General features: G+C 38.9%; 2 protein-coding genes and 1 long non-coding RNA gene across 5 annotated transcripts in view; 2 read left to right on the top strand and 1 right to left on the bottom strand.

Moving 5' to 3' along the window:
- Positions 1-1,230, top strand: part of tmem63a (transmembrane protein 63A) — a 19,050-nt gene extending 17,820 nt beyond the window's left edge. Inside the window, exon 23 of the mRNA XM_034699218.1 lies at positions 43-1,230. Coding sequence (XP_034555109.1) covers positions 43-183 — 141 coding nt within the window. The 3' untranslated portion in view covers positions 184-1,230. The remainder of the gene's footprint in view (positions 1-42) is intronic.
- The window catches only part of LOC117823936, an 18,164-nt gene extending 8,131 nt beyond the window's left edge, over positions 1-10,033 (bottom strand). For 2 of the 3 annotated variants that reach the window (XR_004633518.1, XR_004633517.1), the window contains exons 1-3: positions 9,851-10,033; positions 2,628-3,197; positions 2,456-2,545 (exon numbers count right to left, since the gene is read on the bottom strand). This is a non-coding gene — a long non-coding RNA (uncharacterized LOC117823936). The remainder of the gene's footprint in view (positions 1-2,455; positions 2,546-2,627; positions 3,198-9,850) is intronic. The other variant, XR_004633519.1, reaches the window with a different exon arrangement.
- rsph9 (radial spoke head component 9) lies at positions 9,452-13,431 on the top strand. Its single transcript, XM_034699219.1, has 5 exons — positions 9,452-9,793; positions 9,877-10,027; positions 10,951-11,080; positions 11,218-11,364; positions 13,146-13,431. Exons 1-5 carry the CDS (start codon positions 9,570-9,572, stop codon positions 13,304-13,306), a joined length of 813 nt encoding a protein of 270 aa, XP_034555110.1. The 5' UTR covers positions 9,452-9,569; the 3' UTR covers positions 13,307-13,431.

The following is a 13,431-nucleotide window of genomic DNA, read 5'->3' as shown; positions in this document are numbered from 1 at the left end:
GTAACAGTTCTCATCTTTTTTTTTTTTATCATGCAATTTCAGGTCTACCTCCCCCGAGTGCTTAATCCCAAATCTCCTGCCAGCACCCCACAGGAGGCAAAAGCTGAGAAGTGTTACGGCTCTACAGAAGGAAGCCCGACCTTCAACGCCAGCCCAGTGGAGGGAAGCATATCGGAAGCTTGAAGCAGCTCTTTTCCAACTCTGATGCATCAAAGCTTTGGATTTAGGATCCCTTCTACTCCTTATCTTGAATTTGTTTACATCACAATAATGTCAACATTGAAGTTTGATTTCAACTCAGACATTCAAAATGCTCTCTAGATGTTACTAGAGAGGAAAGTGCAGTGGATTAGAAACATCCACCATTTAGGAAAATATGTTGTGTAAAATATTTTAATCATTGTTTGCACTTGATCAGCAAAGCGCGCACATTCTTTGGAAACCTGCTTTGCCGTCTTATGTCCGCCATTGTTTTTTTTTTAATGAGACCTCTCTGATAGAAACAACTTCACCAAGTAATGTTCGGCCACAATTTCCTGTCAAATGTAAGCCTTCCTTTTTGCATAAAATTACTGAAATTATTATTTTTTTGCACATGCCAAAGCTAATTATTCAAGTATTAGCAGGACAAGATAATTAAGCCTGTGACACTGATGCCAAAGAAGTAGGCAAGCAGAGCTTGCTGTTCTTTGTCCGGTTTATAATTCTTCACAGTGCCTTTTTTTAATGCCAGAGGACAACACATGCCAAGGGAATAACTTATTGCCGAATGTTAATTATAAAATTTGTGAGAAGAGAGAAGAGAATCGTGTTTACTAACAAAAGTTTACTATCTTTACATTTGTAGTTAGACAATAGAACAAGTAGCTGTGTTTGTATAGTAGAAGTAGCAACCAAGATTTCATCAACAATGGTCTAAGCCTACATTTTCATACATGTGAGATCAGATGTTTTAGCAACAATGAAGGAATGTTTTAAACAGGTCGGTATATCATTATTTGTATTTCATATACTGGTACATTGAAGTTGTGTTTTACTCTTTTATTTTAATGTGCCTTTGAACAAGGAACTAACTGCTGAAATGTAACTGTACTGTGGTCATAGGGGTATGGAAGTTTAACAGATAGGAATTCTTCTGGTTGCATATTTTTAGAGAAACTCAACCTTAGCGCTGTATGTGATGGTAGAAATGTCAACATTAACAGTCAAAAAATACAAACTTTGCAGCTATGTGTGTGTACGTGTTGTCACTGGGGGGCACTGTTGAGCTGCAGTGGGGTCGATGAGCCTCTGAAAGTCTCTCACAGCAGTGACAGAGGACACAATGCACAGTGTTGCATTGAGGATTTCTAACTTATCCTGACATTGGTATGAGCCAGTTTACTGGGCAACAACTCCAGTAGCTCCGCCTCCTCACCTGATCTTTCACTATTGTCTCCTCTTATGTTCTCTTTCCTTTTGCCTCCTTTTTTTTCTTGCTTTGCGCCCACCTCAGCTGAGAGAGACCTCTGTTGCCATAGGAGGGCTTTTAACATGCGGTAGTGATTAGCATAGTAGTTGCATATCAGTAATGAAGTGCTAAGCTGACAACATATGATAGTTGTTAGCTATTGTTTCAGAGGTTTAGCTGAGAATCAGTTTGAACACAAGTATTCTGGTGTTTCTGCACAGCTTAACAACAAATAAATCTAGCATAGCTAAAGCATTGTGCACAATTACAAAAAATCTAGCCACATACATGAAATTCCTTGAATCTTAACGTGGATCATGGAACTTATTTGACTATATTTCGACATTTAGACACTTCTTTCTTGAAGAATGTATATTTTATTAAACAAATCCAACATTACAATGAATGGTCATGATTGTTGCTGAGTTGTGATGCTCTGCTACATGTGCTCACATAGCTAAGAGTATTGTAAACCCGAGGTAGGTTCTGCTGGACAAACTACATAACACCATTAAATCAACCCAAGCATTGTTTTCTGCTGTGTTTGTTTTTGTAAAAATACATTTTACATCTGTGAATATCTAGAAACATATCCACTATCACCAATATTTCTACGATAGGCCGATACCTGACCTACAGTTACACAAACACAAAGTTCAAATATAGTTGACAAAAAACATAATTTCCCTTTTAGAGTGCACAAACGTTGTTGGCTGTGTTTCCCCCCTAATGTCTGATAACAATTAAGCATTATAAAACAATCCAACTTGTTTACCCTTATAGTATTGTTTCATTGTGAATGTGTGTGTGTGTGTGGGGGGGGGGGGGTTTGCAGTGTGTGACTGAGTAATTTATTTTGTCCTCAGAGATAAATTGTCCTCAGTTTTCTAAAAGTGATATGAAACCCAAAATATATCCTGCTTTTGTCCGAAAATCTAATAATCACACAAACATACACTGCATGACTCTACAGAGACTTGGGGAGACAGATTTAAACAGACATACCTCTCCAAAGTCATATGAAAGAGCTGCACGGGGTCAGGATGCGGGGGCACTAATGTCTTGCAGATATTCTCAAGTGGCGCCGAGGATGAGCTGGGAAAGAGATGAGTATTTAATATTAGACACCTGATATTATTCCTATGGGCTGTGTGTTTAAAATGTGCATGTAATTCACTTGCTGCTTTGGAAGAGAGTCATCTGTGGGTTCGGTGGAGCAGGAGGGATGTGGATGTTCAGGGTGCAGCAGCCTGGGAAGAAGCTCTGTCCAGCAGCAACAGCAAGATTGACGTCATACAGCTCCAAAACCACACACAAAACTTTAACTTGATATCGAACGCACCGCAGATTCACTGGCTCCGTTCTGTAGTACTGGGTGTGTAAAGTCTGATCTGAGGTTTGATTTTATTACATGCATACTGGGAGCGGTTTGGTGCATCCTTGTCCAAATAGGTCACTCAGATGTTCACACAGATATTTGTATTTATGACGATTGTTGTGCAAGGCTCGAAAGCTAGTCAATTATTTGAACCCAAGTGAAAAAGGCGGATCCTCCTTTAGTAGAATGATAATCAAAGTCAAAGTATAGAGAGATTTCTGACCTTTACTCCACCACATAGTATGAATAGATTGATGACATGGCAGCTCCAGAAAGGTGAAGTCAAACCGTTTGGAGTTCTCTTGAATGATTGGCTGCAGTATAGGTTATAAACCGGACATCATGTGCATTGGCAGAGTTTCTGAGGAACTGCAAGAGAAGACATAACAAAACAAAGAGTCCTGAACTTTCTAAAACCATGAGTGTTTGCTTCAAACTGACACAAGATGTTCTTACGTGGTCTGAGTCAACCTGAAAGATCTTTGCCTTTTTATCTGTAAGTTAAATGTATGTTAGGGTGAGCAGAAGAGGCAGGATGTCAACACCACTGCTCCATGAACCAGCCCCTGCTGTGCTCTGGCGCAGAATGTCAGAACCCCAATGTGCGGGGTATGTTTTGGCATCATTTTCGTTCAGTTGGAGGAGAAGGAGATGCATTATTCACCCCTACTTACTGTCAATGGTCCCTTATGTGGGAAAAGGTCTACAAATGCTGGATCCTGCATTTCCCACAATACCACCAATGGCATCTTGTGTTAAATCCGGAGTTCAGCCAGGATGCAGTTAGCCTAGCTTATACACCAGTTATATACGAAATAAACGAAATAAACCAACTTAAGTTGTTGTTTTTAATTTCTCAGGTTTTTAAGAGCTAGTAGGTGGATAGTTATCTTGAGACATTGCCGTGCAAGCTGTTGTGCTTCCACAGTTTGTGCTAAGCTAACTGTCTGTTGGTGGAAACTACAATTTTGACGAAGTGGTATAAGTCTTTTTTATTTTCAAAGTGTTATGAACTAGATTGTTCTTTGAAAGAGAGGGGGGTTATAACTTAAGAGGAAAGTTAAGATCAAAGATGGTGAGTGATCGGACCACAAGGAGAAGTTTTTGTATTTCAATCTGTGGTGTAAAACTGTGGAACAGTCTCAATATGGAGCTACAGCAATGTCAGAACATAATCCAGTTCAAGAAGAAGTATAAAGAAATGATTTTCATGAGGTACAAGGAGGAAGACAAGTGTTGAGGATCACGAGGGATTTACTTTTGATTGTCGACGTAAATATGAAGATTTGACTCGTGGGAGTGCGCTAGTAATGCCAGATAATATTGAATAAAGGGGTAGGATTAGATAAGTTTCAACTTGTTCCTACTACTTTTCGCACATGTAAAGTAAAATGTTTCACTGCTTGCTAATGGAACTGATTGATTTTGTTTCTTTTTTCTGTTGTATACATCATTCAAAAAGTGGATTTTGTTTCTTTTGTATAACTATTTCTTCTTTTCTACTTGTATGGTTTTTTTCCGATTTTACTTTTACATGTTCGAAATAAAGACATCAAATCAAATCAAATCAAATCAAATCAAACTAGATATGCCTGCAACAAACTAATATTGACCAATATATTAGCCTAGCCTTTATATCAGTCAAATTCTCACCCAGTTCAAACTGAACAGGAGAAATATGTAAAAATATAGGGAAGTTAATAACAGTAGTAATACGAATTAAGCATTAGCTCTGAAATTTCATGATCCAAGTTGAATTAATTGGATTTTAGTACAGCCAAATTCATAAATCACAACCTGCTTTGGGCAGTTTGAATGCTATTGTTTATAAAAGGTCACCTTAGGTCAAATAGAACAGCAGTGATTTAGCCTGTAAGGTTTTTACTACTTTAAACAGCACGCCTTACTCCGGATCAAAATATTTATCCAGTGTTAATCCAAAACCTCTGTGACTGTTCTAGTGTGTAGGTGTGCAACCCACTGAACCCAGTGCCCTCTTTGCATTCTTGGTATTATTGTCGTCTGTGCTTTTGTATACCACAGACACTATTATTTAGTCACTTCACTCCCACTCTCTCAGCATTCACTTAATGCTGCACTCCCAGGCCACTGAACTTAAGAAAGAGCGGCTGTGTTTGTGTGTGTGTATGCATGTATGTGTGTATCAAACAGGAATTAAACCAATTTGGAGGTAGGTTTTGAGGTCAGGTTTCCTTCATGTCACCACCAAGATCGATGGATGTGACCTCTGGCTGCTCCAATTTGTATATAAACACAGAACCCAGCCAATCACAGCATCGCGTGGGATGCTGCCAACCAATGAAAGCATCTGGCAGCATCGTGCTCTGTGGCACTCCCATCTTTTGTCCGTCAGGATTAGTGCCGTGGCAACGCTGGTCGCCTGGGAGGTGAGTTTCCCAGAGCAGCGGGACCAGGACTGAAACAGACCGCTTCATTCCAAGTATTACTTCCTTCCCCGCCAATTGGGAAACAGAAGTGGAGTGGTGTGTATATGTGTGTGTGTGTGTGTGTGTCACTCAGTGGCTTCCAGCTCCAAAACTTCCACCTAGACTGCCAACTCTAATGAGGTGCCATCCTGAGCCACAAGCTCAAAGTGTGTTTGTCTGTGCAGGGTGAGTGGGTGGGTTGGTGAGGGGCCGTCCTTATGTGCTTTCTTCTGTGTGGGGTACTCTCTAGAAAAGTCACCCCACTCTCCTTCTCTTTTCTGTTGGTGGACTACATTAGCCAGGAGGGCGGAGGGCCAGACAGCTGAAATCACCACTGCTGATGGAGCATGTGACTGCAGACCGAGGCGCTTTTGTTTGGACAGTTACAGCCAACACACGGAGTCCTAGAATCGCAGTGTGGCATGGGAATAGACAAGCATGGAAATGAATGGACATTTGGAGTTATTGAAATCTGCTTGTGTTTGTATCTCATTGCTGAATTTGTTGGATTAAGTGCCTCCAACTGTTTCTTTAAGTCACATCCCATAAAGCTAAAATAAAATCCAACCCTTTTTTCAAAACTATGCATGCAAATAATTTACTCTCATTGTTTACATTCTCTTATTTACTCTTAAAATGGCAGCGTTACTTTTATTAGGGTGTAAATCCCCTATTGGCTTCAAATATCCTTTGTTTTCTGAGGGACTTAATTTCAAATGACAAGTACAACACATTTCCTATTTGCTGCTGCTTAAAATAAAATTGGCTGGTTGGAGGCAGCAGCAGTAGTACATGTTGAATTTACATCAGCAGTAACTTAAAACAGCATAAGATGGTGGAAAAACATGAAATAGTGAAATAGTAAATGAAGAACAGACACATTCATGCCTCATTTCTTGTAAATCGTCTGTGCATGTGAAGGCAATTTGAATGGGAAAGCATCTGCCAAACTAATAATACTTTGTATTATATGAAATGAGACTTCATTGTTGCATTGTGTCTTTTGTTTCTGAGCATGTAAACGAAATGTCCGAAAACCTCACCTGTTCAGTTTACAGAAGCATCCAAGGTGTACGACACAATGGAAACAGTGTAAGTACTGCTGTCGAGCAAAGTGAATGATGGAAATGGGATCCCCATGCACGAGATTAGCCCAACACTGACAGACTGTCCAAAACCATTTGTTGGGCTCTCGCCAATCAAGATATTCTCAGTGTAACTGAAGCCAACTTCACACTGCTTTTACTGGCTAATACTGCTGAATCTGAGCCAGGACAAATCCAACAACCTGCGATCATTTGGAGTCCTTCTCTTCATACACTGTGAAGGGCAACTTGTAATTTAGTGGATTAGTTTAGATTAAACAGAAGACCGCTGGGTTCAGATAGCTACATCATGAATAGTAATAAGATAGTGAATTTATTGCTGTGTCTTGAACGTAACACAAAGACGTGAGGAAGTTTATTGTCATTTGAGTGCATTAAGTGTCCTTCACATACCGGTTAGTGAAAACAGAGAAGTATCCAATTTGTAAATAATATGCCGGAGCAGGTGCAGGATAAATCTCTTTGGTGGGATCAGATATGGCTGAAATTTGTGAATGAAAGGAGCTTTCTGCAGCATGAAAGGGAAAATGAACAAAATACGAGTGATGTATGAAATAAGATTTGAACAGATTTACAAAGCCAGCCAGTATACAAGGGAGAAAGGATTTTTCTAATTTTACTCTGGCAAAACCTCAATGGAGTAAAAAAAGAAAACAACAAAGTTTGGCATTACTTTACACCAACACCTGACCGCTTCTTAACACATTAAGGATTAAACCACCCCATATTTTCACAAATGGATTAAACCAATCACATCACAGTTCAGACAGGGGCACTCCACTATTTCAACTACAGCCAAATCACCTCTACAGCCCAAACTCTAAAGCAGACTCATACAAATGCACACTGTGCCTATTCTTCTCTTTTTCCCCCCCGGCTCTAAATCCTATTCATGACATTTCAGTAAGCCTGAAAGACGAGTGCATTACGTATGCTTTGGGTTCACGTCATGAACCAGTAAGTAACTTAGAATTATGGACATGGCAGGACTAAATAGATTTACCACCACAGTATTACTTCTCTTATTAAGAAGGCTTTTTAAGCTACCGACACAAACACCAACACTTTGTTTTACCGTCTCTATTTCCTTATAAATGGTCCAACAAACAACAACCACTGTGTGTTTATAGGACAAAATGATTCCCTTGCATCATGTCCTGATATTCCCATATGTAATGCAGTCATGTTAAAGGGATCTAAGCATGCATCCTGCCAGCTGTTGAAAAGGCTTAGCCAGTTCAGTCTTCCAAGCGCTCCCTCCCTTCCTCTGCCTGCTTCTTTCTCTACCAGCTTCAGAGAGAGAGAACTTGAAGCCAGCACACAGAGCTCACAATCAGCACTCTGGAAATCCCTACTAGAGCTTATAAATGTGACTTTCTGGCAGTAAGAAAGAGAAAAGCTAAAAGGTTATTCCACATATTCCAATAATTATTATAATAATCATGGACGGATCAGAAAAATGTGTTGTATGTCTTTGCTTTTCTTATGCACGGCATGTATTGTTCAAGTCAATGTGTAATGTAAAAGAGTGCAGAAGCATTCAAATAAGAAAATAAAAATATAAAGCAAGCAATTTCACAATAAATAAGGAAATTCAACCATTACCATTGTGTTGCACCTTATAATCGAAGGCAAAATGACAGTGGTCCAGCAATATTCAACATAGGTTTGACTTATCATTGGGAATCCCTTTTAACAAGTGGGTCCACTTCCCTGTTTTATACGTTGAGTATCTATGTTTCATGTGTTTAACAGGCTTTTTTTATTAGAAGGACTTTTGCATTATCACAGTAGAAGATAAATGATAGCTATCCCCTGCTTTCATACATTAATGGTATCCTCACTGGCATGGGCTTATTAAAATGAAACAGAGCCGTCATAAATTCGAACAGTTCCACCTGTTGATACCTGCTAAAAAGGACGTAAGATTGGTCTCTGACATTATAAAAAGGGTGTCACAGTGGAGGAGCAATTGACATTTATGCTCTCTGCACTGCTGCGTCTTGCAGGCCCACACTTTGATAGGGAGGGCCATGACATCAGACCAGGCTCACGTGCGTGGTCTGGTTTGAATAAACACAGACTGTATTATAATTGTTAGGTATTTTGGTATTCACACATACAATTACAGAAGAGGAAAAATAATTAAGGTCAAATCTTTTCTTTTTTAATAATTCTGAGAAAAAAAGTCAGAATTCTTAGAAAAAGCTGGAAATCCTGAGATTAAAGTCAGAATTCTGGTGGATTTTCAAAATAAAAGCCATCTGAAAATATAAAAATGTGCCTGGTAATTATATAATTGGCATCACAATAAATCTCACTTTCCACTGACTGACTTTAATCTCAGAATTCTTACTTTTTTCTCAGAATTCTGACTTTAATCTCAGAATTCTGACTTTAATCTCAGGATTCTGACTTTAATCACAAAATTCTGACTTTAATCTCAGGATTCTGACTTTAATGACAGAATTATGCCTTTAATCTCAGAATTCAGACTTTTATCTCAGAATTTTAACATTAATCTCAGAATTCAGATTTTTTTTTCTCAGATTTCTGACTTTAATCACAGAACTCTGACTTTAATCTCAGCATTCTGACTTTAATCACAGAATTCTGACTTCAATCACAGAACTCTGACTTTAATCTCAGCATTCTGACTTTAATCGCAGAATTCTGACTTTAATCTCAGAATTCTGACATTTTTCTCAGAATTCTGACGTTAATCTCAGAATTCAGACTTTTATCTCAGAATTTTAACATTAATCTCAGAATTCAGATTTTTTTCCTCAGAATTCTGACTTTAATCACATAACTCTGACTTTAATCTCAGGATTCTGACTCTTTTCTCAGAATGCAGATTTTTAATCACAGAATTCTGACTTTAATCTCAGAATAATAATATCATTTGAAAAAAAATGACATTCATTTTTTTTTCAGTGGCCCTAATCCTCTTCTGTAAAAAGTGACACTTTTTGATAAAATACAGCTATGGTAGATTATTAGGAAAAAAAGAAGAAAAAAGGAAAAAACAACAACAACATTGAGGTCCCGGAAGTGTTGCCAGGACAACCTACACAACAAAGTTTGTTGTCAATAGCATCGTTAGAACTCTGCCGGTCGTGTTAGCTGTTTTGTTAGCTTACAAGTGAACAGAAATTGACTCTATAAAGTAATTTAATACATTAACAATGGACTCAAATTCGTTATTCGCATTAGAACTCGTTGCTGGTAGCGGACACACATTAAACATCGAACAGAGATCCGCTCTGCAAACGTCCTTGGTGATAATGAAGAAAAACTACAAATTCAATCGAGTCTTGTTTTGGGGGAAAATATTGGGATTAAAGGAGGATTATTTTATCGCTCAGGGGAGAGGAGAAGATGAGCTGAAGGACAAAAAGAATCTATACAGGTATGATGAACCCTCCTCATCATTGTCTCCTTTTTTTTTAAACTCAGTGTGAAATACCTTGATGTGTCGTGTTTCGACCTCAGCTTCAACTGCATGGACTGGTTCCTGCTGCCCCCTGCCACAGACTCCATGACCGAGGAGGTGAATAGAGCTGCAAGAGGGCGCTTCACGGGAGATCCGTCATTTGAGCATGTTGGGATCAAAAATCAAGGAGACAGAGACGAGGAGGTAGTGGTAAGTCTGATCAGTGTCAGCCTGAAATGAACATTAGGAAATATTGAGCTGTCGGATAAATATCAAGATAGTGCTCTCAAGTAAGATATGAGAAGAGAAGAGAAGAGAAGATATGAGAAGAGAAGAGAAGAGAAGAGAAGAGAAGAGAAGAGAAGAGAAGAGAAGAGAAGAGAAACTTCATTGTCCCTGGGGGGAAATTTGTTGTGGACATAAGTGCAGTGCTGCTCACAATCAATACATTCATTCATCATACCAATATACAATAACATGCCCACTTCACTTGCCAGATGTAAAAAAGGCTCCCTAAAAAGATCAAGATTAAACAAAGATAAAACATAGAGTAAAATAAGATCCAAATAAGAAGGTAGAAGAGAAACCAAAACACAAACAGGAAAAGAACAAGAAACAAGAAAAGAAAAGTACAATTAGCACCATATGATTAAAAATGACTAAAAGCTACATAAGGACATAATATGACAGTCTTTGAGAAAGTGTCCATGGACATAAAATACTACCTGCTATCCCATAGGTGGCAGGAAGTCACATGGTCCAAATGTAACAAGGGCAATCAGTAGTCATGCAATAAAAACTTTTGTTAAAGGTGCTTAAATCAATCCATCTATTGTACTATCCTGAGGAGACAAATTAACCTAGTATACAGCGCCAAATTATAACCAATTTATTACAGAACACTACATACATGAAAATTATACTATTAACCTGCAGAAGAGAGCCCTCTTTTTCATCCCACTGTCTGCAGGCTTACATGAACTACGTAAGGTCAGCTATCCCTGCAGCAAACAAGTGTTTAACGTTATGTCAATCACTGCAAGAGAATAAAACCTGTAGTTTGTCAGTCGGTTATCAACCTTTCTGCACGGTCAGAGATTTGTAGCTAACTCATGGGCTGTATTGGATTGTAGACCAAAGTCAAAGAGGAGAGCAAGCTGGCAGTGACCATTCACCAGATCGATGAAGAAGTGTCTGTGGTTCCTCGTGGCGCCTTCGTCAAGAGCCCACATGGCCTCGTCCAAGTCAACCGCAGTTTTGGAGGTAAATACAGCATGTAATTCTGCCACATGTTCTGTGCCGTTTTCTCATCATGGCGTGTCAAAATCTGCTCGTAAGTTATTGTATAAATGTGGTTGTGATGAAGTTTGAATAACAAGCCAGCATGATTTGCTCTTCAGGTTTGTCCCACTCAGAGGCAAGGAAGCTCGACAACTTCCTACACTTCAGGGAAGCAAAGAACCTGAAGAAGAAATCCATCATGGAGTTTGGTGATTTGACCCCAGCTCTTGACTTCATGGATGCACTGAGTGATGACATTCCTAAAGGTGAAATGACAGAACTTGCTCCCTTTTTCTCTACACTCAATATCAAATAATACAGGATAACAAACTATAGTGTCTGGAATATACATATGCCTAGTTATTTTAAGTGTTATTCCGGCTTCTATAAAGACAATGGAAGGCCAGTGTGTCTTCCAGCTGCAATGCTACATTACAACTCAATGAGCTGTGATTTCAAAACTCATCATTCTGGTGATTCAACTGACTTACAGTCAAGAGGCGTCTCTTCCAAGTAGAAACAACTGATCCATTATAACAGTAAAATGCTTGAATAAGCAAAGCTATATTGATTGGATAAATTTCTAAAACTTCTGTCAAACTCCCTCCCTTGTGGATTAGTTTTTCTCAGAATATGCTAAAGAATTTCCCTTTAACTTTGCCAAACACTGAGGTTTACTCGCAGCAGTCTTATAACCACACAGCTACTGCTGGATTAGAAAAATCTGGGCTCATGGATTCTGGGCCCACCTACCACGGGTCTGACCTCATGTTCCTCTTTGGAAAATTACAGATAATTCTACTTTCATCACTGAGTTAGACACAAACCAGGACGCTGATAGAGGACCACCAGAGACTAAGCTGATATTAAATGATTTATTGTATCACTTATATCTGTAGAAACTAAAACAATTCAAGTAATATCAGTTAAGGGTCGTTCTTTTAAATGTTGATGTTTAAAATGCAGTATTCAATACGTTTGTTTTATATCATGTTATGTAGTTAAGATCATAAAACAATAACGGGTCTTTCAGATTGGTGCATTCAAATTCTGTTGGGAACTTTTGACATTTGTTCAACAGCATTACATATGTTAAAAGAATCAAAACCAGAAGAAAACTTCAATACTGTAAAAAGAATCCAGTGAATTTAGGCGTGTCTTGCAGGTTTTAGTGTGGTTGCTCAGCTGGATGTAGTCCAGGTCTCAGTAAATTTAGATAAAGCTCAGGACGTTACAACAGTTTGTGTGCAAAAGAAAAAATGTTCAGCGCCCCATGACTAAACATGCAACAGATGTGTGATTTAAGAGGGCTTGCACATGTGTATATGTTTGTGTGTGTTCTCTGAGTTGATACGGATGTCGACAGTGTCATCACTGCTGCACACTGTACAGCTGTTTCAGTGCGACACTCACTGCAGCCGGCCTTAAAGCACATTGCATGCAATTTCTGCAAAGAGAAAGAGTTAACATTTTTTGAAATGAGACTCTGGGGAGAAATGCAACATGATGTATATCCACTAAAAGACAGGTGCTTTCCTTTGGGGCTCCCCCCTCTTTTCTGCAAACTGTTTTCAGCTCATGATTTATGGCTCTACTTCTCTTCTATGCAGTTACGATAAAACCTGGACGACACATGTTGCCTGTTACACACAGCGTTAATGCTTTAACTTTAAGTGAATCATACTAAGAGGACATGATAAAGAAGTTGAGTAACAACTGTATGCCTCATTGGAAACATCTCCCCTTTGTGCAGAAAAATAAATCAAAGCACTTTGATGTTTGCATAGTAGCAGATCCATGTTTTGTCCTTAACTCTCTGGGTCTTTGGTTCATGGCCACACCCAAACATGTTGTGAAACACATTAAACTTTGATTATGGAAAAGCACAAAGGCTTGATTTATCGGAGTATCCCTCTGCCTTATCTAACATGTGAATAGAATAATCTTGGATGAAAAGAAAGATTACTGCAGCCTCTATTGTGATTCAGATAATGACGTGCAGTTTGCGTCAACTGTTTACAAAAGCCTTTTTTTTGTTTATGTGCAGGATCATGGAGTCTTCAGCTTGAATGCGCCAGTAAAGTGTGCGTGTTGCGAAGCCTGCTGTGGCTCGGCCTGACCTTCTACCACGTGCCGATGACGCCACAGCATGGGCACATCTATATAGGAGATGGAACCAAGAATCTGGACCTTCCCTTTATGCTGTAAAAGTGATGTTTTCAACCTTTTCAAGCAACAGTTTGAAATGTATTTAAAGCAGCATTGTACATTACTTTTGTTCATCTTATCTTGAACCAATAAACTCAAGCGGTTCAGCTTGTATTTTTTATGTC

This window comes from Notolabrus celidotus, chromosome 13 (genome assembly GCF_009762535.1).
Source record: "Notolabrus celidotus isolate fNotCel1 chromosome 13, fNotCel1.pri, whole genome shotgun sequence".
Lineage (NCBI taxonomy): Eukaryota > Metazoa > Chordata > Actinopteri > Labriformes > Labridae > Notolabrus > Notolabrus celidotus.
This window is presented reverse-complemented; position numbering and strand designations above follow the sequence as displayed.

Excerpts from the sequence above, each read along its gene's own strand:
- rsph9 (XM_034699219.1), top strand. The coding sequence starts at position 9,570 with ATGGACTCAAATTCGTTATTCGCATTAGAACTCGTTGCTGGTAGCGGA. Across the intron at positions 9,794-9,876 it reads GACAAAAAGAATCTATACAG|CTTCAACTGCATGGACTGGT; the intron begins GTATGATGAACC and ends TTTCGACCTCAG. Across the intron at positions 10,028-10,950 it reads ACAGAGACGAGGAGGTAGTG|ACCAAAGTCAAAGAGGAGAG; the intron begins GTAAGTCTGATC and ends ATTGGATTGTAG.